Below are 24,468 nucleotides of genomic sequence, written 5' to 3'. Positions count from 1 at the left end.
GGAGATGGAGTCTCACTCTTGCCCAGGCTGGAGTGCAGTGGTGCAATTTCGGCTCACTGCAACCACTGCCTCCCAGATTCAAGCGATTCTCCTGCTTCGGCCTCCTGGGTCGCTGGGATTACAGGCGTCTGCAACCATACCCAGCTAATTTTTTGTCGTTTTTAGTAGATACAGGGTTCACCATGTTGGCCAGGCTGGTCTCGAACTCCTTGACCTCAGGTGATTCACCTGTCTCAGCCTCCCAAAGTGCTAGGATTACAAGTGTGAGCCACTGCGCCTGGCCAAGGCAAAGTTAAGGATAACTCATTCAAGGCAGAGTTTCTTTCTTTTCTTTTTTTTTCTTTTTTGGAGACAGAGTCTCGCTCTGTTGCCCAGGCTGGAGTGCAGTGGCGCGATCTCACTCACTGCAACCTCTGCCTCCCGGGTTCAAGCAATTCCCTGCCTCAGCCTCCCAAATAGCTGGGAATACTGGCGCCCGCCACCACGGCCGGCTAATTTTTGTATTTTCAGTAGAGTCGGGGTTTCACCATGTTGGCCAGGCTGGACTCGAACTCCTGACAGGAGATCCGCTCGACTCAAGTGTCAGCCACAGCACCTGGATTCTTACCGTAATACTTTCATCTTTTTTGTTTTGGTTTGTTACTATACACTTTCATGGTAAGAAGTCAAGCGTAATAAAGAGGGACGGGAGCAGGTGAAGTGGATACGCTTCCTTTCCATTTTCTCAGGCAGGGGCACTCCAGGTCTTCACATCACTGCAAGGGCGACAGAGTAGATTCAGAGTCAAGAAAGGCAAGGGCTGGAGCCCAGCAGGCGGAGGGCGGAGACCCCAGTGAGCAGAGAGCCTGGCCCCAGCGCTGGCGGCTCCTCCGCTTCTCCCACATGGGAGGAAAGAGCGCGGCCCCTGCGCCCCTGTGGCGGTGGCGGAGGACACGCTGTGAAAACAACCCTCCTGGGTGTGGCTCCGCTTCTCGGCTGTCTGAACAGCCTGAAGAAAAGCCCCACGCATGCTCTCGCCTCGTCTCAGCAGTTCCAGGCCATCTTTCTCGAGGGGCGGGAGCTGACCGGCAAGAACCGACCCCAGCGACCGCTCGAGGCCTGGTTGGCTTACAGCTCAGGAAGGACGCACGAGCCTTCCGCTTCCGGCCCTGGCGGGCCGCCCGTGCCCGGCCCCGTTGCCCCGGCGACCGCGGGGGTTTGTTCTCAAACCCCGGCGTCTCCCACCGCGCGCCGCCCCAACCCGCCGCTCCGCCGCGGTGGTACGGTCCAGGCCGCTAGGCCGCGAGGCCCCCGGAGCGGACGCCAGTGGGCTTCCCGCGGCGGGGGAGGTGGAGGTGAGCAGGAGGTGACGGCGTGGGAGCCGGAGGCTGGCCTGGGCCGGCGTTTCGGGCGAGGGGGGCACCTCGCCGCGGAGGAAGAGGCCTTCCCACGCGGCCCGCCCTGCACCAGGCTTCGGTGGCCTTAGTTTCCTCGTTGCCGCCCAGGGCTCCACTTCTGTCTCACTCTCGACTTCCGCTCCTCCACGCTCCTTTTCCCCTGTCTGCCGCTCAGCACCCCCAAGACCCTGAGGCCGCTACCCTCTTCCCGCCGCCCCCAGGGACCCCCTTGGCAGTTGGGGAGGCCCCTTCCCCAGCGCCAACAACACGCCTTTCTCCCTCACCCAGATACCATCAGCAAAATGCCAGACGTCGAGGAGAGTGTGCCCCCGAAGGACCTTGGCGACTCAGAGGGCAGGTCCTGTAAGCCCGAAACCTCAGGACCGCCCCATGAAGACAAGAGCGGCCCCGAGGACCCCCCTTGTACGTCCAGCTCGGCGGTCCCTGTGGCCTTCTAGGGGGGGTGCTTAGTGTGGGGGTCCGCAGACCCCCCCATCCCCCAAGTTTTCTCTCTTCACCGTCCCTCTCTTGTTTGTCCTTCTCCGTTTCTCCCCCACCCGCCTTTACTTACAGGCCCGAGGGCAGAGGTCTTCAAAGAGTTTTTGGTCCCAGAGAAAGAAGTGACCCAAGCGTGATTACTTGAATCTGACAAGATTTGAGACTGAGTCGGTTCAAAGCTCTCCTTTGTATTGTATTTTGAATATGTAGGGGGAATTGGCAGATAGATCTGGGGTTGATTTTAAAGAACCCAAATGATCCCAGACAGGAATTGGGTTTTCTCAGCGCTTTGCTGACTCAAGAAGTAGTGGTGTCCTGGGCCCAGTCTCTAGCTCGGTTCTGTAGTGGATGTTCTTTCGTGTTCTTATTGGGGCACAAGGTCTTCTCCGCGCTTTTTGGTGGGTCCAGTCTCACTGGGACTCATGCTGTATTTCTCTTAATCTCCAGAGAACGTAACTAGTCATCAAACTGAAGAGCTGTCCGCGTGCAACAACTCGAGAGAAAATTCTTGACTATTGAAATGCGAAAAATTAGATTGAGGCTTTGAGGCTGAATTGGTTTCTCTTGTGGCCACATGGGGTCGCTGCTGGTTAACAGAATGGCACCAAAAGGCTTACTGGGGCCATTTTCAATAGCCATGAACCTGATGTAGGATGAAAAGTGCATTTTTTTTGTACATACAATTTAAGTTTTTTAGGTGTCTATTTAAATGAGTCCATATATAAAACAACTCTCAGTAAAATGAAAAATCAAATTCCTTTTTTAAAAAATTTGAAATTTTGTATATTAGGTTGACTTGGTTGTTATATTACTTGAAAATGTCTTTGTCCTTGGGATGTGGATTTTTAAAATCTATTTTGGTTAAATTTTATCTCTGATTTCTCTTTGAGCTCTCTTCATTCCTGAATTTTAGTGCTGTTTTGGAATTGCTTAGTGCTATGTAACTTTTGAGCAACAGAAGGTCTTATCAAGGCAGGCTATGAACTTTGATCTGTTGTAGTTGGAAAGTGTTTTCTGTGTCTATTTCCCGCCGTCCCTCAATAAGCTGCTGTAGCTCCATCCCCTTCTGAAGATTTTCTGTTAGCTCTCATTTAGCATTCGTGAATTAGCAGTGAGTCTATTTACATATTTGATTGTGTTTTGCCATTTTGGCTGGAACTAAAGACTTCAGAGAGGCTGCAGAAATAAAGGGTCCACTTAAATCAAGCATCCACTTAAGGTCCAGTTCACCTTCATGTTTACCTAAGCAGGGACTCAGTGGATTTTTGGTAATGGTCTACAATCCCCTTAACTTTTTATTTTTAAATATCCTAAGTCTGCTGAAAAGTAAAAAATAATACAGTGAATGCCCACATTGTTAATATTCTGCCATATTGCTTTTTCTCTCTCCCTGTATTTCCCCCTCCTGCCTTGTAAAATTACAACGTCATGACTTCTTTTAATTTTTGTTGTTGTTGGTGGTCGTTTTTGTTGGTTTTTTGAGACAGAGTCTCTGTCACCCAGGCTGGAGGGCAGTGATGCGATCTCGGCTCACTGCAACCCTTCTGGGTTCAAGTGATTCTCCTGCCTCAGCCTCCTGAGTAGCTGGGATTACAAGCATGTGCCAGTATGCCCAGTTAATTTTTGTATTTTTAGTAGAGACAAGGTTTCACCATGTCAGCCAGGTTGGTCTCAAACTCCTGACCTCAGGTGATACACCTGCCTCAGCCTCCCAAAGTGCTGGTATTATAGGCAAGAGCCACAGCACCTGGCCTTGACTTCTTTTAATTTTAAAATTTTTGTGGGTACATAGTAGGTATGTCTATTTATCAGGTACATGGGATATTTTGATACAGGCATACAATGTGTAATAATCACATCAGGGTAAATGTGGTATACATCATCTCAAGGATTTATCCTTTGTGTTACAAACAATCCAATTATACTCTTTTAAGTATTTTAAAATGTGCAACTAAATTATTGTTGACTATTGTCATTCTGTTCTCTCAAATACTAGATCTTATTCATTCTATTTTTTGTACCCATTAACCCTCCGCGCTTCCCTGCAACCCCCCAACCCCCCACCCAACTACCCTTCCCAGCCTCTGGTTTTCTGTCATTCTATTCTCTATCTACATGAGTTCAACTGTTTTAATTTTTAGCTCCCACAAATAAGTGAGAACATGTGAAGTTTGTCTTTCTGTGCCTGGCTTAATTCGCTTAACATAATGACCTCCCATTCCATCTGCGTTGTTACAGATAACAGGATCTTGTATTGATTTTTTGTTTTTGGCTGAATAGCACTCCATTGTGTATATCTACCATTTGTCTGTTGATGGACACAGGTTGCTTCCAAATCTTGGCTATCATGAATAGTGCTGAAATAAACATGGGAGTGCAGATATCTCTTTGATAGACTGATTTCCTTTCTTTGGGGTATATACTCAGCAGTGGGATTGCTGGATCATATGGTTGCTCTATTTTTAGGTTTTTGAGGAACTAAACCAAACTATTCTCCATAGTGGTTGTACTGATTTATATTCCCACCAACAGTGTACAGGGGTTCCCTTTCCTCCACGTCCTCACCAGCATTTGTTATTGCCTGCATTTTGGATAAAAGCCATTTTAACTGGGGTGAGATAGAAAGTCATGACTTTACCTCTAAATATTTCATCATGTATCTAAGAACAGGGGCATTCTCCTATGTAACTTTTCTACAGTAACCTTATTTTTCCTTTTTACATTTTTAAATCTTTTTACTATAGAAAAATTACACATTTATGTATTAGTGTGTAACACATAAATTACACATTTATGTATTACACACTAATATAATGAGCCCCCATTTATCCATCATCCAGCTTCAACAATGATCAACTTGTGGCCAATCTTTGTTCATCTACATCTCCTCTACATGTTGGAGCCAAATAATTTTCTGTGAAAAATCATGATGCTTCATCAAAAGAGAGTGATAAAATATGATGTATACAGCTTCATTTTACCGACCAAGTAATCATTGTAACTACCATATATACCTTTTATGTGTGAATGCTATCAGCTGTACTATAATTCTGCACTATAAACTTAGAACAGTGGTTGCCAAATGCCCATGCTGGTCTGTGACAAAATTCTTAGCACTATTTAGTGAAATTAAATCATAAAGATATTGTAATGAGTTTTCCTAAAGTTAATTCGATTTAAAGGACTGCTTTTTATTTTGATAATATTTCCCTTCTGGTTTTTTTTTGGAGGTTAAGCTATCTTTTCTTTGATGAAATTATGATTTTGGTGGTGGTAGAGGGATTTTTATTTGCTTGTTTCACTGTCCATACTAGACAAAACAAAAAGTTGGCAAGTTGTTTTCAGTTGCTTAAAATATTTTCGGAAATTTTATTAGTCTGTGAAATCCTAAAATCTGAGAACTACCGCTTTAGAAGACCAAATGACTTTGGCACTATTCAGTAACATCTGAGTATTATCTGTAGGGAGAGTTTAGCTTTCATCATGTGTAGCATCAGAGGCAGGAACAGGAACGTGGAACCTTAATACTTAGATAAATGTTTATTTTTGCAAATTTGAAATTATTGTTTCTTTGCTGCTATAAATACGATTTCACTTTTTAAGAGAAAAGTTTTTCATCTGTTTCACTTCCTCCTTTTTTTTATGAACTAGCTATTTGTCCTCCCTTCCCCCAGTGTGAGACTACTATTCTGAAAGTTTCTAGCGCTGGCGTGGGGCATACAGTGCAGAAAACATAAATCACTAGAATAATTGGGTGAGTCTGTGTAAGACCAGTTTGATTAATCTAAATTTGGGGCCTACTAGATTGAGTGAATCTCTGACTAAAATAGAAATTCAGACTTGCATGGGCTCATTGTTGTCCACCATCAGTTCTTTCTGTCACAGGTCTGACAGAAACCGTTAATGAAGTTTCCAAGCTGAGCAACAGGATTGGGATGAATTGTGATTACTACATGGAAGAAAAGGTTTTACCTCCAAGCAGGTATAGACTCTTCTTCTTTCTTCATGTTGCTCATCCTGGCTTCGGGACTTAGCACTAATGGCTTCAGATCAGACTTGAAGCATTTTTATTTAATGGTACAATCAGTATTTAAACTTGAGAGGTCTCAACAACTTAAACAGAAGAGTACTAAGTTGTAATTATTGGTACCAAAGAAAGTCAAGAAGCAAATGTTACTTAGCCAACAAATAAACCAAAGCAACACTTGTTGGAATAAATAGGGTGGATTTCAGATCTCTGACAAACTTGGAGGAAGCAGCCTGTAGTACTTAATCTGTTGCTGCATAACAAATTACCCCAAAATTTAGCAGCTTAAAATAATATTTCATTTTTCCATTTTGGGTGGTTTTATTTTTTTGGAGGCAGGGTCTTGCTTTGTTACCTATGCAGGTATGCGGTGGTGTGGTCATGGCTCACTGCAGGCTCCACCTCCTGTGCTCAAGTGATCCTCCTACCTCATTTTCCAGTTGTTTTTTTTTTTTTTTTTTTAGAGATGGGGTCTCACTGTGTTGCCCAGGGTTATCTTGAACTCCTAGGCTCAAGCAGTCCTCCTGCCTCAACTTCCCAAAGTGCTGGAATTACAGGCATGAGCCATTGTGCCCAGCACAATAATATTCATGATGTCATAGTTTCTGTGGATGAGAGGTGTGGGCATGGTTTAACTGTATACCTCGGGCTTATAGTCTCTCATGGGTTGTAGTCAGTCTGCTGACTCTTGGCCAGCGGGCTCCCTCAATTTCTTGCCACATGGGCTTTTCTATAGGGCAGCTCTAAACATGGCAGCTGGCTTTCCTCCAAGGGAGAGAACAAGAGTGTGTGTGAGAGATGGTGCCCATGACAGAAGCCAGTCTTTGTTACCTAATCTCAGAAGTGACATCCCATTGCTTCTGCTACATTCTTTTTTTTTGAGTTGGAGTTTTGTTCTTGTTGCCCAGGCTGGGGTGCAATGGCATGATCTCCGCTCCCTGCAACCTCCGCCTCCCGGGTTCAAGCAATTATCCTGCCTCAGCCTCCTAAGTAGCTGGGATTACAGGCATGTGCCACCACGCCCGGCTAATTTTGTATTTTTAGTAGAGATGGGGTTTCTCCATGTTGGTCAGTCTGGTCTCGAACACCCAAGATCAGGTGATCCGCCTGGGCCTCCCAAAGTGCTGGGATTACAGGCGTGAGCCGCCTTCTGCTACATTCCATTTGCTATAAATGAGTCATTAGATCCTGCCCACCCTCAAGGGGAGAGGCTTACACAAAGATGTGAATACAGTTGGCCCTTATATCTGTGGGCTCTGCATCCCGTGGATTCAACCAACTGCATATAGAAAAAATTAGAAAAATGAAATAAATAACACAATAAAAATAATACAAAATAATACAAAATTAAAAACCAATATCGTATAACAACCACTTACGTTGAATTAGATATTTAAGTAATCTAGAGATGATTTAAAGTTTATGGGGCCAGACGCAGTGGCTCACGCCTGTAATCCCAGCACTTTGGGAGGCAAAGGCGGGCGGATCACGAGGTCAAGAGATCGAGACCATCCTAGCCAACATAGTGAAACCCTGTCTCTAGTAAGAATACAAAAATTAGCCGGGCGTGGTGGTGCGAGCCTCTAGTCCCAGCTACTCGGGAGGCTGAGGCAGGAGATTGAACCCAGGAGGCAGAGGCTGCAGTGAGCCAAGATCGCGCCACTGCACTCCAGCCTAGCGACAGAGCCAGACTTCGTCTCAAAACAAAACAAAACCAAAAAAAAAAAAAAAAAAGCTTATGCGTGGATGTGCATAGGTTATATGCAATACTATGCCATTTTGTATCAGGGACTTGAGCATCCGTGAATTTCCGAGGGGCATCCTGGAACCAATCCCTCTTGGATACCAAGGGATGACTGTCTCAGGAAGCAGAGATCTTTGGGGCCATCTTGTCAGCTGCCTACCATGTAGCTCCTATCAACTACCCTTTTAAGTGGCTTCATACTAAACAGGCACAGATAAAGATTTTCTGTTAGTGGTGTTTTGACTCGGGATTTTTTTTCCCCCAGCTTCATAACTCAGCTTATTTATCAAAATCTGAACTCTGTTGATAAAGAATGCTTCCACACCCACACCAGGCTTTATTTTTATTATTCTTAGTTATATTGACATTGTGGTAAAGAAGAACCATTCAGTAAGTATGAATTGAATTGGCTCTGCTGGTTTATTGACAATTAAGTGGGTAAATTTTAGTGTCACATTTTTTTTTTTCTGAGACAGAATCTTGCTCTGTTGCCAAGTTGGAGTGTGCAGTGGTGCCATCTCGGCTTACTGCAACCTCGGCCTCCTGGGTTCAAGCAATTCTCTTGCCTCAGCTTCCCGAGTAGCTGGGACTACAGGCGTGCGCCACCATGCCCAATTAATTTTTGTATTTTTAGTAGAGGCAGGGTTTCACCATGTTAGCCAGGATAGTCTCAATCTCTTAACCTCATGATCCACCTGCCTTGGCCTCCCAAAGTGCTGGGATTATAGGCGTGAGCCAACACACCCGGCCCAGATTTTATATTTTTAAGCAATTCTTGGTCAGGCACAGTGGCTCATGCCTGTAATCCCAGCACTTTGGGAGGCTGAGGTGGGAGGATCACTTGAAGTCAAGAGTTCAACATAGTAAGACCTCGTCTCTACAAAAAAAAAAGAAATATTTTTAAATTAGCAAGTTGTGATGGTGCATGGCTGTAGTCCTAGCTATGCAGGAGACTGGGGTGGGATGATTACTTGAGCCTGGGAGGTCAAGGCTACAGTAAGCTGTGCTAGTGCTACTGCACTCCAGCCCAGGTAACAGAGCAAGACTCTGTCTCTAAAAAAACAAATTGTAAATATTGTATCACAGATGAGGCTGAGAAAAGAAAACACAATTAAAAAATAAAATTGTTCTAATTTTCCACCAAAAGACAAATAAATAATGACAACTTGTGATTCATTTGTATCCTTAAATGCTTTTGTCAGAGGGCCACTGCGGGGTATCTGTTACTAAAGGGCCTTTCTCCATCACATATTGCTCCTCTGGTCTTCATGCTCCTTTGATTTGTTCTTGACTGATGTTAGCAAGTTTCCATGCCAGACACAACTCTGGGAACAGGTGTTTACCAAACTCGGGTCTCTCAACTTCTCTCTCACTGTTTAGATATGTTTATTGCTCACAGGGGAGGAGAGAAAACTGAAACTGGGAGAATAAGGTCTGTGATAGGGTGGTGGTGAGGGAGTTGCAGGTGCATGGAGGGATAGAGGGGTATGGCAGGTAGAAGAAAAGAGAGAGGGAGAAATGAAGCCAGAGAAATAGTAGTATTCAGAGCTGGGTTTCCAAGTATGGTGATATAAAAAATTATGTTGGGAAAAAGGCTGAAATTGTTTGAGGTTAGTCATTATTGGCAGTTGGCTTTACCTTAGGTTCATAGGATGATTTTAATTACAATTGTAGGTTCCTAAGGGAAATTTTGTTCTCAGATATTCATTTACCAGGCATTTATTGAGTCCTTACTATGTCACAGGCAAAATGCTGGGTGCTAGGGATAGAGATGCAGATAAGGCACTGTTTTTGCTGTCAAGAAGCTTTTGTAGGGGAGACAGTTGAATAATAGAAAATGGCTAATTAGACTGATAAGTTCACTTGTAGCTGCACATATATAGAGTTTAATGAGAGTGTTCAGCTACCTGTGGAGGATCAGGGAAGATTTGCCTACGGAGGAAGATTCGGCCTATGAAGACTTGAGTTTTGGATGTTGAGTAAGTGCTTTCCAGGTGGTCTCGGTGCAAAAGGTTGCACCAGGTAGTGGTGACAACATGTCAGAGGCAGAGAATGGTGGTAGAACATGGTATGTTCTTTCCAACCAGCTTGCAATGACTGAGCACAAGGTGTTACAAGGTGGAAGAAAATACATTGGAAAGAGAGGGCAGAGTGTATGATATAAGGTAACATAAGACATTTATCTTGCTGGTGATGGGGGAGCCCCCAAAGGACTTTAAATAAGCATTACTTCATGTTGAATATGGCATCTTAGAAAAAGCATTGTTTTTAGAATGAATTGGTGGCAGTGTGGAAAACAGATTATAAAGGAACAAAACTAGAGGCAGGGAGACTAGTTAATTTAAGAGATGATGGTAGGAAGGGGCCGGGCATGGTGGTTCATCCCTGTAATCCCAGCACTTTGGGAGGCCAAGGCGAGTGGATCACTTGCAGCTAGGAGTTCGAGACCAGCCTGGCCAACATGGCAAAACCCTGTTTCTACTAAACATTTTAAAAAACGAGCCAGCTGTAAACCCAGCCACTCAGGAGGACTTTTCCAGGAAGTCGTGTTGTTGGAATCACACAGTATGGACCTTGTTCTGATTAGTTGTTTCACTTAGTAATTTCATTTAAGTTTCCTTTATGTTTTTTTGTGGCTTGATGGCTCATTTTCTTTTCTTTTTTGTTGTGTGTTTGTTTGTTTGTTTGTTTTTGAGACGGAGTCACCCAGGCTGGAGTGCAGTGGCACAATCTCGGCTCACTGCAACCTCCGCTTCTCGGTTTCAAGTGATTCTCCTGCCTCAGCCTCCTGAGTAGCTGGGATTATAGGCGTGTGCCACCACGCCCCTGCTAATATTTGTATTTTTAGTAGAGACAGGGTTTCGCCATATTGGCCAGGCTGGTCTCCAACTCCTGGCCTCAGGTGATCCCCCCGCCTTGGCCTTCCAAAGTGCTGGGATTATAGGCATGAGCCACCGTGCCCAGCCTTCTTTTTGTTTTGAGATGGAGTCTCACTCTGTCGCCCAGGCTGGAGTGCAGTGGCACAATCTTGGCTCACTGCAACCTCTGCCTACTGGGTTCAAGCGATTCTCCTGCCTCAGCCTCCTGAGTAGCTGGGATTACAGACATACACCATTTCACCCAGCTAATTTTTGTATTTTTAGTAGAGATGGGTTTTTACCATGTTGGCAAGGCTGGTCTTGAACTCCTGATCTCAAGTGATCCACCTGCCTCAGCCTCCCAAATCATTTTTTTTAATCATTGAATAATATTCCATTTTATGGACAGTTTATCAGTTGAAGGACATTTTTGTTTCTTGTAAGTTTTGGCATTTATGAATAAAGCTGCTATTAACATTTGCATGCAGGTTTTTGTGTGAACATAAGCTTTCATTCATTTCGGTATATACCCAGGAGCGTGATAGCCAGATCATATGTAAGAGTATATTCAGTTTTGTAAGAAACTGCCCAGCTGCCTTCCAAACTGGCTGTACCATTTACATCTGACCAGCAGTGAATGTGAGTTCCTATTTCTCTACATCCTGGTCAGCAATTAGTGGTGTCAGTTTTCTGATTTTGGCCATTCTAATAGGTATCATATAGCGATGTCCTTTTTTTTTTCTTTTTGTTGTTTTAATTTGCAACTTCCAAATGACAAATGATGTTGAGCGTCCTCTCATATACTTATTTGCCATCTGAACATCCTCTTTGATGAGATGTCTGTTAAGGTCTTTGGCCTATTTTTTAATGGTTGTTCATTTTCTTATTATTCCATTTTAAGAATTCTTTGTATGTTTTGGATACGTATCTTTATCAGATATGTATTTTTCAAACATTGTTTCCTAGTGTGTGGCTTTTTTTTTTTTTTTTTCTTTTTGTTAACTGTCTTTTACAGAGCAGACGTTTTTAATTTTAATGAAGTACAACTTAGCAATTTTTTCTTTTGTGGATTATGGTTTTGGCATTGTATCTAAAAGGTCATCACCAAACTCAGGGTTACCTAGATTTCCTCCTATGTTATCTTCTACAAGTTTTACAGTTTTGTATTTTGCAGGTAGGTCTGTGATCCATTTTGAGTTAACTTTTGTGAAGGGTTTAAGGCTTGTGTTTAGATTCTTTTTTTTTTTTTTTTTTTGTATGTAGGTATCTAGTTGTTCCAACATTATTTGTTGAAAGACTCTCATTTCTAAATTGAATTGCCTTGGCTGGGTGCAGTGGTTCATGTCTATAATCTCAGCACTATGGAAGGCAGAGGCAGATGGATTGCTTGAGCCCTGGAGTTCAAGACCAGCCCGAGCAACATAGCGGGACCCCCATCTCTACTAAAAGTAAAAATAAAAAAATTAGCTGGCATGGTGGCTCATGCCTGTGGTCCCAGCTACTCAGGAGGCAGGGGTAAGAGGTTTGCTTGCACCTGGGAGGTTGAGGCTGCAGTGAGCCTTGATTCTGCCATTGCATTCCAACCTGAGTAACAGAGTGAGACCCTGTCTCAAAAAATAAAACAAATTTCCTTTGTTCCTTGTGTTTTTTTCAAGGTGAAAAAAAAAGACTTCTTTCTAGCTTCCATTACTATATAGATGGTAGTGCCACTGAAATTGAGAATACAAGAGGAGCAGGTTTGGATGAGGAAGATAATGAATTTAGTTTTAGATATGCTGATTTGGAAATATCTGTGGACCTTTGGTATTTTCAAAGAAGGAATACCCTTTCCTAGATTTCAGGAGTATAAGAAAATGAAAGATCATTTAGCTCAATGCTATGTGTATACACAAATGGAAATCAAGTTACATATCTAGGCTAGATGCACAGTCAGTGCTAAAAGTCAGCCTGACTTCTCTCCATTCAGGGTTCTTTCTACTGCAGAGGGAGGGCTGCTCTGGAACCACAAGGAGCCCTTCTGGGAGGTTTTGCCATTGCCCTTGAAATACAAATCTAACCCTAGCTTGTTCAACTCTGCTGCAGTTCCAACATAGTTCCTGGCCTTTCCAGGAAAGGCCTTTTATAATGGCCTTTTATAATGGCCTTTTACCATACCAAATTCAGTTTGGGGTTTAGGAGGTTTTGACACTGTAACTGTTTTTGGGGTTGAAAGAGTAATCTGCTCATTTAACCCTCTTATAGTCTGGAAGGCAAGGTCAAGGAGACAGTGCACAATGCCTTTTGGGACCATCTTAAAGAGCAACTATCAGCAACTCCCCCTGACTTCAGTTGTGCTCTTGAACTTCTGAAAGAAATTAAAGAGGTGAGTGACCTTCCATTTGTAAATGTAAAGTTTCTAGACATCTCCAGCTCATTGGAGTGTCAGTGACTAGCAAATCTTAACTGAACATGGTCCACGAATCCGTCAGAGACTAAGCAATAGACAGAAATCATACAGTAGTTTCAGCATGGAGGGTTTAATATAAAAATTATTATAATAGGGAATTGGAGAAATGAGGGCTTGACTAGTAAGAGTAAAGAAAACTAAAGAATACTTGAATATCACATATAAAGGGCATCTATCATACCCTTAGGGCTGAGAGAGGCCAACCAAGGACCTCATTTGAGAGGGCATAGCTATGCCATGAGAAGTTGCTGGCCTGTGCATGCTGCTGACCACGGTGCACTGCAGGAGCCAAGCACTGGAGAAGCTATTCATGCTGCAGGAGCCAAAAACTGCAGGAGCCTACCGAGTGAACATACCAGAACCAGGAATAAAAGCTCTTGCCTTTGCAATGTCTTTCTAGTATGTGGCAGACATGCCTTTAGGTGACCCACAATGTTCTGTACCCTTGTATAATCTTCTCCCCTTGAGTGGATGAGATTTGCAACTTCTAAGCAGTATGGCAAAAGTGATAGGATATAACTCCCATGATTACATTTCATCACATAATACTCTGTCTTAGGAGACTGGAGGGAGAGATTCTCCTGCTGGCCCCGAAGAAGCAAACAGCTGTGTTGTGAACTGCCTATCGAGAGGGCCACATAGCAAGGAACTACAGGTGGCTTCTAGGACTTAGGGTTAGCATCCAGACAATAGCCAGTAAGAAGCTGGGGCCCTCAAGTGTACAGTTGTGAGGAAATGAATTCTGCCAACAATCTGAATGAGCTTGGAAACAGAATCTTCCCCAGTCATGTTTCCAAATGAGAATGCAGCTCAGCTAACACTTTGCTTGCAGGCTTGTGAGACCCTGAACAGAGGACCCAGCTAAACTGCATCTGTACTTCTGACCCACAGAAACTGAGATAATAAATGTGTATTGTTATAAGTTGCTAGGATTATGGCAGTATGTTATACAGCACAGAAAACTAACACCTTCTGCTGATGAAGCTTAAAATGTGCCATCTGGCAAAGGAAAGATATGGAAAGGACTTAGCTCCATTTTCACAGAGCAAAGAACAATGGATTTGGATCTGTGAGGCAATATATTAATAAATGGCACAGTCCACCCCTTTGGCTACTCAGCTTCCACATGCAGTCTTCTATACACATTTGAATTCCTGAAAAGAACTCTTAAAGACAAATAGCTATTTATTATTTATCTTCCTCCCCCGCAAATGAGGAGACATGGCCCAAATAGTTATTGTATCCATCACTGTTCACTCCTCAAATTCAGTCAGTTTCACTGAATATTCTGTTACCTGAAGGCTAAATCATAAAATTAACTTCTAACAACTTGTATATAAAATAACAATGGAAAGAAAGGAAGAACAAAATGTTGACATATATAAATAAACATACATATAATAAGCAAAGATAATTTTTAGTCCTTGTTTCCGTAACTGGTCACAAGGCTATAGTTGTTATCTATGGCTTCCTTCTTCCACTGTTCATTCATTCCATATTTCCCTTGTCCTTGGCCAGAACTTCAGCTGGTTGGGGTTCTTTATCTGGTGCAGTGACCCAAACCTTCATTGCCAAAGAGTCTGAGACATTTTGCTTTATTTGTTTGCCGTGGTTTTCCATTAACCTTTAATACTGAGCTTGGAAGTACTAAGAGGCAACTCAGAGAACCTCCTGAGTTTCAGGCATAGTCTTTCTTACCCCCATAGTGTGGCCACAATCCAGTTTCTCATCGGTACTCAGGAGCAAGTACTGCAGCCAGTACAGTAACTCCTTTTTTAACCCTTTTGGTTCAGTGGTATAAGGAGCCCCTGATGGCCAGGTGACAGTTTCATCTTCTATTTCATTGGAACCAATGCAAGTATTTCACACAAATCAGCAGACCTCAAAGTTGGCAGGATGGGAAACAAAAATCCTGCAAGTGGGTTATCAGGTGTACCAGTAAGAGGAACCAGTCCTACTTCTGCTTGATTCCTGGACCCATCTATTCTGGCATTAGGGTACAGCACCATGGAATGGTCTTTGAAGCTGGGCACAGTGGCTTACGCCTGTAATCTTATCACTCTGGGAGGCTGAGGTGGGCAGAATGCTTGAGTCTAGGAATTTGAGGCCAGCTTGGGCAATGTGGTGAAACCCATCTCTACAAAAAATAGAAAAATTAACCAGGTATGGTTAATGCCTGTAGTCTCAGCTACTCAGGAGATTGACACGGAAGGATTGCTTGAGGCTGGGAGGCAGAGGTTGAAGTGAGCCGTGACTGTGTCACTGTGCTCCTGCCTGGGCAACAGAGAAAACCCTGTCTCAAAAAAAAAAAAAAAAAAAAAAAAGTCGTTGATTCAAAGCATATATTGCATCCTATAAGACCAGTTCCCTTCCTTTCAGGTATTGTTGCTCACCTAATGCTGTAATTGAGTCTAAAATAAGCCATTCTGCTTTTTCGTTAGGCCAGTTGATTCTCAGTGAAAGCTTTTTGGTCAGCCCAGTTAATTTAGTAGGTATGAATTCACTGCATTTCTTTTGCTATGAAATGAGTTCCTTGAGCAATGCAATGGGGCATGCAAAGACCCAGGACAGCTGATAAGGCATTCTGTGATTATGTGGATGCTGGTACACACATATTCTGGATATGGCAACTCCATATGTGTTGGCTTCCACATGCAGTCTTATATACACATTTGAATTCCTGAAAAGAACTCTTACAAGACAAATAGCTATTTATTATTTATCCTCCTCCCCCGCAAATGAGGAGACATGGCCCAAATAGTTATTGTATCCATCACTGGTCACTCCTCAAATTCATGTATCCTTGTATAATCTTCTCCACATTCAGAATATGTGTCTATCCAAGTAAGGATGAATTTCGCCGTCTCTAAACTGTTAGAGGTCCAGTGAAATCATCTGCCATAAGATGGCTGGCTGATCCTCCCTGGGTGATGGGCCATATTGTGGGCTTTTAACAAATTTATTTAATTTTTTTTTTAGGATTTGTTTTTGTTGTAAAATATTCATAACAAAATTTACTATTTTTAAGTGTTACAATTTACTGGCATTAAGTAAATTTACAATGTTGTATAACCATCACCACTATCCATTTCCAGAACTTTTCAATCTTCCCTAACAGAAATTTTGTACTTATTAAAGAATAATTTCCCTTTCCCCTCTCCTGCTAGCACCTGTACTTTCTGTCTCTATGAATTTGACTACTGTAGGTACTTATAAGTGTAATACAATATTTGTCCTTTTAGTTTTGGACTTGTTTAACTTAGTGTAATGTTTTAAAGGTTCATCCATATTGTAGCATATATCAGAATGTAAATCCTTTTTGTGGCTGAATAATATTATATGGATGGAATACATTTTGTTTATCCATACATCTGTTGATGGACATTTAGGTTCTTTATGGGTTCTTTATGCCTTTTGGCTATTGTAAATAATGCTGCTGTAAACATTGTATAGAAGTATATATTTGAGTCCCTGCTTTTAATTTTTCTGGGTATATACCTAAAGGTGGAATTGCTGGATCCTATGGTAATTCTGTTTAACTCTTTGAGGAACTGCCAAACTGTTTTCTGTTGTAGCCATACCGTTTTATATTCCTACCAGCAATGTACCAGGGTTCCAGTTTCTCCACATCCTTGCCGGCATTTGCTATTTTCCATTTTTTATAATGGCCATTCTAATGGGTGTGAAGTGGTATCTCATCGACTTGCATTTCTCTTAATGGCTAGTGATATTGAGCATCTATTCATGTGTTTGTTGGCTGTTTGTACATCTTCTTCAAAGAAATGTTTACTCAGGTACTTTGTCCATTTTTAAATTGGGTTGTCTTTTATTGAATTTTATGCTTTTGGTGTCATATCCTGCCAAATCCTAGATCATGAATATTTACACCTATGTTTTCTCCTAAGAGTTTTGTAGTTTTAGCTCTTATGTTTAGGTTTATTTATTTATTTATTTATTTATTTATTTATTTATTTTTGATACGGAGTCTTGCTCTGTCACCCAGGCTGGAGTGCAATGATGCGATCTTGGCTCACTGCAATCTTTGCCTCCCGGGTTCAAGCAATTCTCCCACCTCAGCCTCCCGAGTAGTAGCAGGGATTACAAGTGTGCACTATCACGCCTGGCTAATTTTTAGTATTTTTAATAGAGACGGAGTTTCACTATTTTGCCCAGGCTGGTCTCAAACTCCTGACCTTGGGTGATCCGCCTGCCTCGACCTCCCAAAGTGCTGGGATTACAGACGTGAGCCACTACCATTTTGAATTAATATTTTTATATGGGGGTAAGGTAAAGGTCCAACTTTGTTCTTTTGCATGTGGATATCCTCTTTTCCCAGCACCATTTGTTGAAAAGACTCTCCTTTCCCTGTTGGTTCTTGGCATTGTTGTTGAAAATCATTTGACCATATATCCAGGTTTTATTTATCAGCTGTCTGTTCTTTTGGTCTGTGTATCTGTTCTTATTACCAGTATATGCTTGGTCTCTTATAGGCCATTTTCATTTGATAATAGATTGCTGCCGTGCATGTCCAGTCTTGTAGCTATGTAAGTTAGACAATACCTAATTCCTGATGGGAAGCTTAGTCCACATGGTTACCCAGTGTTCTATAGTAAGGTGTTACTTTCTACCAAGGCCCAAGAAGTTGTTTCTCAAAAGGTGAATAATTATCAGTAAAGAAGGAATAGATTTGCTTCCAATTCCTAAAGGTCTATGTGTGGTTCTCTTATTGGTGCTTGCAAGACATTCTATACAGCACCCGTATTTGCTGTGGACACTTAAAGTGTCATTGGATCTGCAGGATCATAAGGCCCAAATGGTAGAGTGGCTTGTACTAAGTCTAAACTTGCTGCAGAGCCTACTCTTGCTCTAATTAGTTAGCACTCCCCTACCCCCCCACAACAATGGGTAACCTTGAGTGATTGTAAATAAATCAAAATCACTCAAATGAATGTCAAAGTAGCAAACACAGATGTGGTGCATGTTGCCTTAAAAATCCAAAAAGGGGCTGGCTGTGGTGGCTCAGGCCTGTAATTGTAGCACTTTGAGAGGCCAAGGATGATAAGTTGCTTAAGCCTAGGAGTTCAAGACCAGCAGGGACAACACAGCAGACCTCCATCTCTAGAAAAAAATAATCTTTTTAAATAGTTGGGCATGGTGGTCATACCTGTAGTCCCAGCTACTTAGGAGGTTGAGGTGGAGGAATCATTTGAGCCCAGGAGGTTGAGGCTGCAGTGAGCTGTGATCATGCTACAACACTCCAGCCTGGGCAACAGAGCTAGACCCTGTCTCAAAAGAATCCAAAAAGGAGGACCAGGTGTAGTGGCTTATGACTGTAATCCCAGCACTTTGGGAGGCCAAGGCAGGAGGATAGCTTGAGACCAGGAATTTGAGGCCAGCCTGGCAACACAGCGAGACCCTGTCTCTACAAAAAAAAAAAAAAAAAAAAAAAAGGAAAGAAAGAAAGAAAACAAACTAACCTGGATATGGTGACATGTGCCTGTAGTCCTAGCTACTCAGGAGGCTGAGGTGGGAGGATCACTTGGGCTCAGGAGTTGGAGGCCATGATCATGCCACTGGACTCCAGCCTGAGCAACAGAGTGAGACTCTGTCTCAAAAGAAAAAAAAAATTCTAAAAGGCTTACTAAGTATTATGCCTTTTTTTTAATGGTGGGTGGTTCAGGTACAGCAATTTGTCCTTCACCTTGGAGGGCATCACTTGAAAAGCTCCTGACCACTGAAACTCTAGAAACTTTACTGAGGTGACAGGCCCCTGAATTTTTGTGGAGATCATCTACTATCCTCAAGTTTGCATGTGTTTAAGGCATCTAAAGTACATGAAACTTGCTGGTCATCAGACCTCACTCATGGTACCAACTTTTTACCAGAGTCCAATCAAGAGGCAGAAACCATGCAGTCAATTTGAACAAAGAGAAGCTTTCACAATGCAGGAACTTGCTGAGAGGAGCATACCAGAGCCAAGAAGGAAGGCCCTTTTCTCTTGCAGTTTCTTTTTAGCACCCTCTTTTGACAAAATCTAACATTGTGCCAGCTAGGAAAGGAAAAATAATTCAAAGGCCCAGCTCTGTTTTTGCAGAGTAGGCACTGAAGGGTAGATTTGGAGCTGAGAGGCTCCAAATTGGTAACTGGCAGAGTTTGGCAATTAAAATAGATAGTATGGAGCAACTTTGATTTTATTTGTTTAACATGAAGGTAAACAGTTGAGATCTTGCTATGACAACACCATATTCTGTTCAATTAAATATTCATTGAATCCTATCTCCTAGGCCCCCACCATGTCCTGCGTGTTACAGAGGCACAGGGATGAATGAGTCTCTGTTTACCAGGAACTTATTTTGGGGGTTAATAGGCTATTTCAGTGACTTGCAACAGCTCCTATGCCTATTTCATCCTTGCCCTTTAAAGCAAAATAATCTGAAAATTGCCTCCCTTTTAAAGTTAAGAGACCTCATCACCATGTGATAGTGGGTATTTTATATTTGTTGTACCCTGTATGTCTTTTTACCACACTCCTTGATTTTATTTATCTCTATATCTCATTCTGCCTAGAAAATGATATACTATTCCTGTAATTGATCCCCTTGAGCCTTGACTTATCACTAGCCTCTAAACAAAGATAAATAATATTCCATGGGAAATTTAGGGACCCAACTTCTTGATCCTTAAACAACATAGGCTGGTATGCCTTTGGCTAAAGGGGTTGCCCATTGGATAAAGTTTGGGGCTCTAAACAGATCAACTCCTTTGACTTTCTTTCCTGGGCAGATCTTGCTATCACTGCTATTACCACGCCAGAACCGCCTGAGAACTGAGATTGAAGAAGCTCTGGACACGGACTTGCTCAAGCAGGAGGCAGAACATGGGGCTCTGAAAGTCCTCTATCTCTCTAAGTATGTTCTCAACATGATGGCTTTGCTGTGTGCACCACTTCGAGATGAAGCAGTGCAGAAACTAGAAAACATTACAGATCCTGTTTGGCTACTGAGGTATGAAACTTGGTACTGCCCCCAGAACCTGCTTTAGCCCCTGAGCCAGGAAAAGCTGGGCCAGACCTAGATTATAGCCATTGTCTTGACCAGCTCTTCCCTGCTGAAGACTTGACTAACACCTTTTTTCTCCTCTCTGGTCAATTCACTCTTCTTTTCCAAAGATGGCCCCGCAGGGGCTTTTGGTTATCCTGGCTTGATTGGACACCGCCCCCCCTCCCCCCCGTATAATACCATAAGACACTACAGTACATACTTCTTTCTTTTAAGGAGTTAAAATATCCCTTTCCTAGATTTTCTTTCTTTCTTTTTTTTTTTTTGAGATGGAGTTCCACTCTTGTCACCCAGGTGCAGTGGTGAGATCTTGGCTCACTGCAACCTCTGCCTCCTGGGTTCAAGCGATTCTCCTGCCTCAGCCTCCTGAGTAGCTGGGATTACAGGTGCACACCACCACACCTGGCTGACTTTTGTATTTTTAGTAGAGACAAGGTTTCGCCATGTTGGCCAGCTGGTCTCGAACTCCTGACCACAGGTGATTCACCCACCTCAGCCTCCCAGCCTCCCAAAGTGCTGGAATTACAGGCATAAGCCACCATACCCGGCCCTCGGGCTCTTTCCCAGGTTTTCTCTTCTTCCAGTTCACATACTATGAGGAGACAGTGATGGGTGGTCATCCCTATTTCACAGCTCTAGGAACCAAGACCCAGAAAGTTAAAAACAAAAACAAAAACAATTGGCCCAATGAATCAAAAATAGCATCACCTATAATCCTACTTCCTGAAGAGAATTGTTAGCATGCTGGTGTATTTCTTTCCACTGACTACCCTTTTTAAGAGACAGCAGAATGACCATAGTGAAGGAGATCTAGACTGAAGGCTTCAAGGTCCAGAGACTTAGCTGTTCCCAATTCTGCCACTGACTCACGCTGGGTATTGGGTTCTGGGCCACATGTCATCTTCTGAAAATGTAGGAGGTAAGACTAAGTTAGTCTTAAGGCCCCTCCTTACTCTAAAATACAGTGATTTAATGACTCCTTGGGTGGGTTTCTAGCTTACTAGGTTCCATTTCATAGCATAAATATTCTCTTTCCCCTTGTGTCAGAGGAATCTTTCAGGTTCTGGGCCTGATGAAAATGGACATGGTGAACTACACTATCCAGAGCCTTCAACCCCACCTGCAGGAACATTCCATTCAGTATGAACGGGCTAAATTCCAGGAACTCCTCAATAAGCAGCCTAGTATGTATATAATGTGAGGGCAGGAGTGGGAAAGGTACTACCTTGGGTCTGACTTTTATAATGTTAGAGAGTACTCTGTCTCTTTTTAGGAATAGAAAGTTGCTTATTAGGTGAGGGAAGGGAGCATTTATTTATTGACCAGGAGTATATCTTGAAAAGAACCTTGGTCTTGAAGCCTCAGAGATGAAGATGCTAAAGATGCTTACACACTCCCTTACCTGTCATAGGTCTCCTTAATCACACCACCAAATGGCTGACCCAAGCAGCAGCAGACCTTACCATGTCACCTCCGACTTGCCCAGACACTTCTGACTCCTCCAGCCTGGCTGGCCCCTCTCCCAACGAGGCAACCAACAACTCAGAGCCCCTCAGCCCCACAATGGTGCTGTGTCAGGGCTTCCTGAACCTCCTTCTCTGGGACCCTGAAAATGAAGAGTTCCCTGAGGTAGGAATGTCTGGGGGCATTGCCTTGTTTTGTATTCAGGGCTTCCATCTGGACTTCCCCTGACAGCCTATTCTTCCCTGGTTCCCAGACCTTGCTGATGGACAGAACCCGGCTGCAGGAGCTGAAGTCCCAGTTGCACCAGTTAACCATCATGGCCTCAGTCTTGCTGGTGGCCAGTAGTTTCTCTGGCAGTGTTTTGTTTGGCTCACCCCAATTTGTAGATAAACTGAAACGCATAACCAAATCCCTGTTGGAAGACTTTCACTCCAGGTGAGCTGCATAGTTATTTTTTAGAGCAGAAGGTGATATGTGGTATTTAGAATATAGGCAGGTAATGAACGATTGCTTACTGTCTACCACAAACCACAGAAAGGTCCTTTGGAACCAACTACAAAGATTGTTGGTTTCTCCCCATAAGTGGTCATAAGGCTTGTAACAACAACAACAAAAAAACCTTTCTTCCAAAAAGGGTAGTGTGGAAGATAGTTTGCTGCAAAAGGGTCATTATCTAGTTGAGTGCTAACAGTGGGCTGGTACCATCACATATATCCAGGACTTGGTCAGTCAGTCAGCAATATTGATTAAACATTCCACTGTGTGCAGGCCATCACACCAAAGGAGAAAGAGGAATCAGAAGGCCAGGTTGTAGTTATAATTGATGAGGTGGGACAGATGATTCTGGAAGATGCCTAAGAAAGTCTTAAACATGTATATGTAAAAATCAAGTCCATGGGACTAAAGAATGCTAAGCGGATCCAAGGGCACAACTAAACACTTTTCCAGAGTTGATTTTATTATTTACCTTGTTTGCTAAGAAGTAGAATACAATGCCACATATAGAGAATAGCTGGTGTCTTGAGGGTTACAGTGAGGACATTGTACCTACCCACTGGGCCCTATAGCCTGCCAGGGGCTGGGGTTTGGGGGTGGAGAGGATGGCTGACATTCTCCCTCAAGTGGGCCTGGCATCTGGTATACAGCATGCTGGATCCTGGGCCTATGCCAGGGTTACCTGGTAGGTGCCAGCTTACTTTCTTTCATGGTCTAGGCCTGAGGAAGCTATACTGACTGTGAGTGAACAGGTATCTCAGGAAATCCATCAAAGCCTCAAGAATATGGGCCTTGTTGCTCTGAGCAGTGACAATACAGCATCTCTGATGGGACAGCTCCAGAACATTGCCAAGAAGGAGAACTGTGTCCACAGTGTTATTGGTGAGTATGCTTGTGGGGTAGTGAGAATGGTGAGGGAAGAGATAGATCCCGACCGTGGAACCCCAAACTTTAACAACTTGAAGCATGGTAATTGGGTACGTCATTGTTTAGCCTTGAGTTTTTTCAAAATGCTGGGTTGAAATCATATCCATTTCAGTTTGAAGACTAACTGTGGTTCTCAGCATGATTTGCACCCAGAAATTCATGACTTCTAGGTGTGGGATATATCCAGCCAACCTGGTTAAGTCACTTGGGCCTACAGGTCATTCTCTAACTGCACCCAAGAAATCTGACATTCCCCCATCTCCCAACAAGAAACTAGTGCTGAATTTAGCTGGAAGACACGTTCCTATAGTGGGGAATCCCCTAACCTCATGCTGGAGTGGAGGCCATGAACTTGGCCAGCTTGCTCCTAACCTTAGCCATCTGAAGGATCAGTCTAAGTTCCTCCTGTTAGGTCAAACACTCACTAGGATCTAACTGATGGCTACTTAAACAATCTTTTGAATAGTCTGAAATTTACTAACACACTAGGTTTTTATATTTGTCCTTAAGAGCAAGATAGCAGCCCCCTTTCCAAACAAAACAAATTTCCTCATCTATAGGTAAGTGGGCAGGTTGGTACATATCTGTTAACTTAGAACATGGGTGAGTAGAGCGCAGGGGGAATTTTCTCCCTGAAGTCTGTTTGCTCTTTCCCTTATCACTGTATTTTTCTGCTCACAGATCAGCGAATCCGTTTGTTTCTCAAATGCTGTTTGGTTCTTGGTGTGCAGCGGTCTCTGTTAGACCTTCCTGGAGGTCTTACTCTCATTGAAGCAGAACTGGCAGAACTGGGCCAAAAGTTTGTCAACTTGACACATCACAATCAGCAGGTGTTTGGTCCCTACTACACTGAGATCCTGGAAACCCTCATCTCCCCAACCCAGGCACTGGAAACAAAAGTGGAGTCTGTTTGATATTATCAGCTCAGAGCCCTGGTACCTTGGACCCAAGAGGAGGCCTATCATCTTCCTGGAGTAACATCACCAGTGACCAGCAGACAGTGAGCTTCTATCCCAGGCCCTGCAGCCAATACACTAAGGCTATAGGGATCAAGCATGTAAACACCAACTGGCCCAAACCCATTCACTAATAAACTTCTTAAGTGCAAGAAATCCTCCATTTTTCCTGTGCTGCAGGCTGAGGCCAAGCCCTATGACTTTAGCCCTCAACTAGCTGAGAAGCCAGCAAGCCCTCAGTTTTCCCCTCTCTGGCTATGTGTACCTTTCAACATATAGAGCTGAGCAGCCAAGACAACCAGGTGCTAGCGTTATTTTCTTTAAGGGTAAAGCATTACTCTGGGGGAGCTCCTAAAACTCTGGAATTATCCAAATTGTGAATATAAGGGCTTCTTTGGAAGCCTTTGTTTTGTCCAGTTCACCTCAGGAGAGGTCATGGTTTAGGGAAGTTAGCTCATTTCTAGGACCAAATTTCAAAGAATGCAACAAGAAGTCAAGGGATATTAAGAGCCTCAGTTTCCTCTTCTGTTGCATGGTCTGAAGCAGTGTGCAAACCCGGGGCTGGATGAAAATGGATATTGGCTACAAGCAAGCATTCTGTTGAGGACAAGTTCAGAGA

General features: G+C 43.2%; 1 protein-coding gene across 1 annotated transcript; it reads left to right on the top strand.

The window, feature by feature from the left end:
* The first annotated feature begins 1,074 nt into the window (after positions 1–1,074).
* Positions 1,075–24,468, top strand: TCP11 (t-complex 11). Its single transcript, XM_073005930.1, has 10 exons — positions 1,075–1,334; positions 1,665–1,799; positions 5,745–5,856; positions 12,745–12,865; positions 19,733–19,953; positions 21,055–21,191; positions 21,419–21,636; positions 21,725–21,906; positions 22,685–22,848; positions 23,575–24,468. The coding sequence occupies exons 2-10, from the start codon at positions 1,679–1,681 to the stop codon at positions 23,805–23,807; spliced, it is 1,509 nt and encodes a 502-aa protein (XP_072862031.1). The 5' UTR covers positions 1,075–1,334; positions 1,665–1,678; the 3' UTR covers positions 23,808–24,468.

The sequence above is a fragment of the Chlorocebus sabaeus genome, chromosome 17 (genome assembly GCF_047675955.1).
Source record: "Chlorocebus sabaeus isolate Y175 chromosome 17, mChlSab1.0.hap1, whole genome shotgun sequence".
NCBI classification, from domain to species: Eukaryota; Metazoa; Chordata; class Mammalia; order Primates; family Cercopithecidae; genus Chlorocebus; species Chlorocebus sabaeus.
The sequence above is the reverse complement of the archived record's forward strand: the minus strand, read 5'-3'. Positions and strand labels throughout refer to the sequence as shown.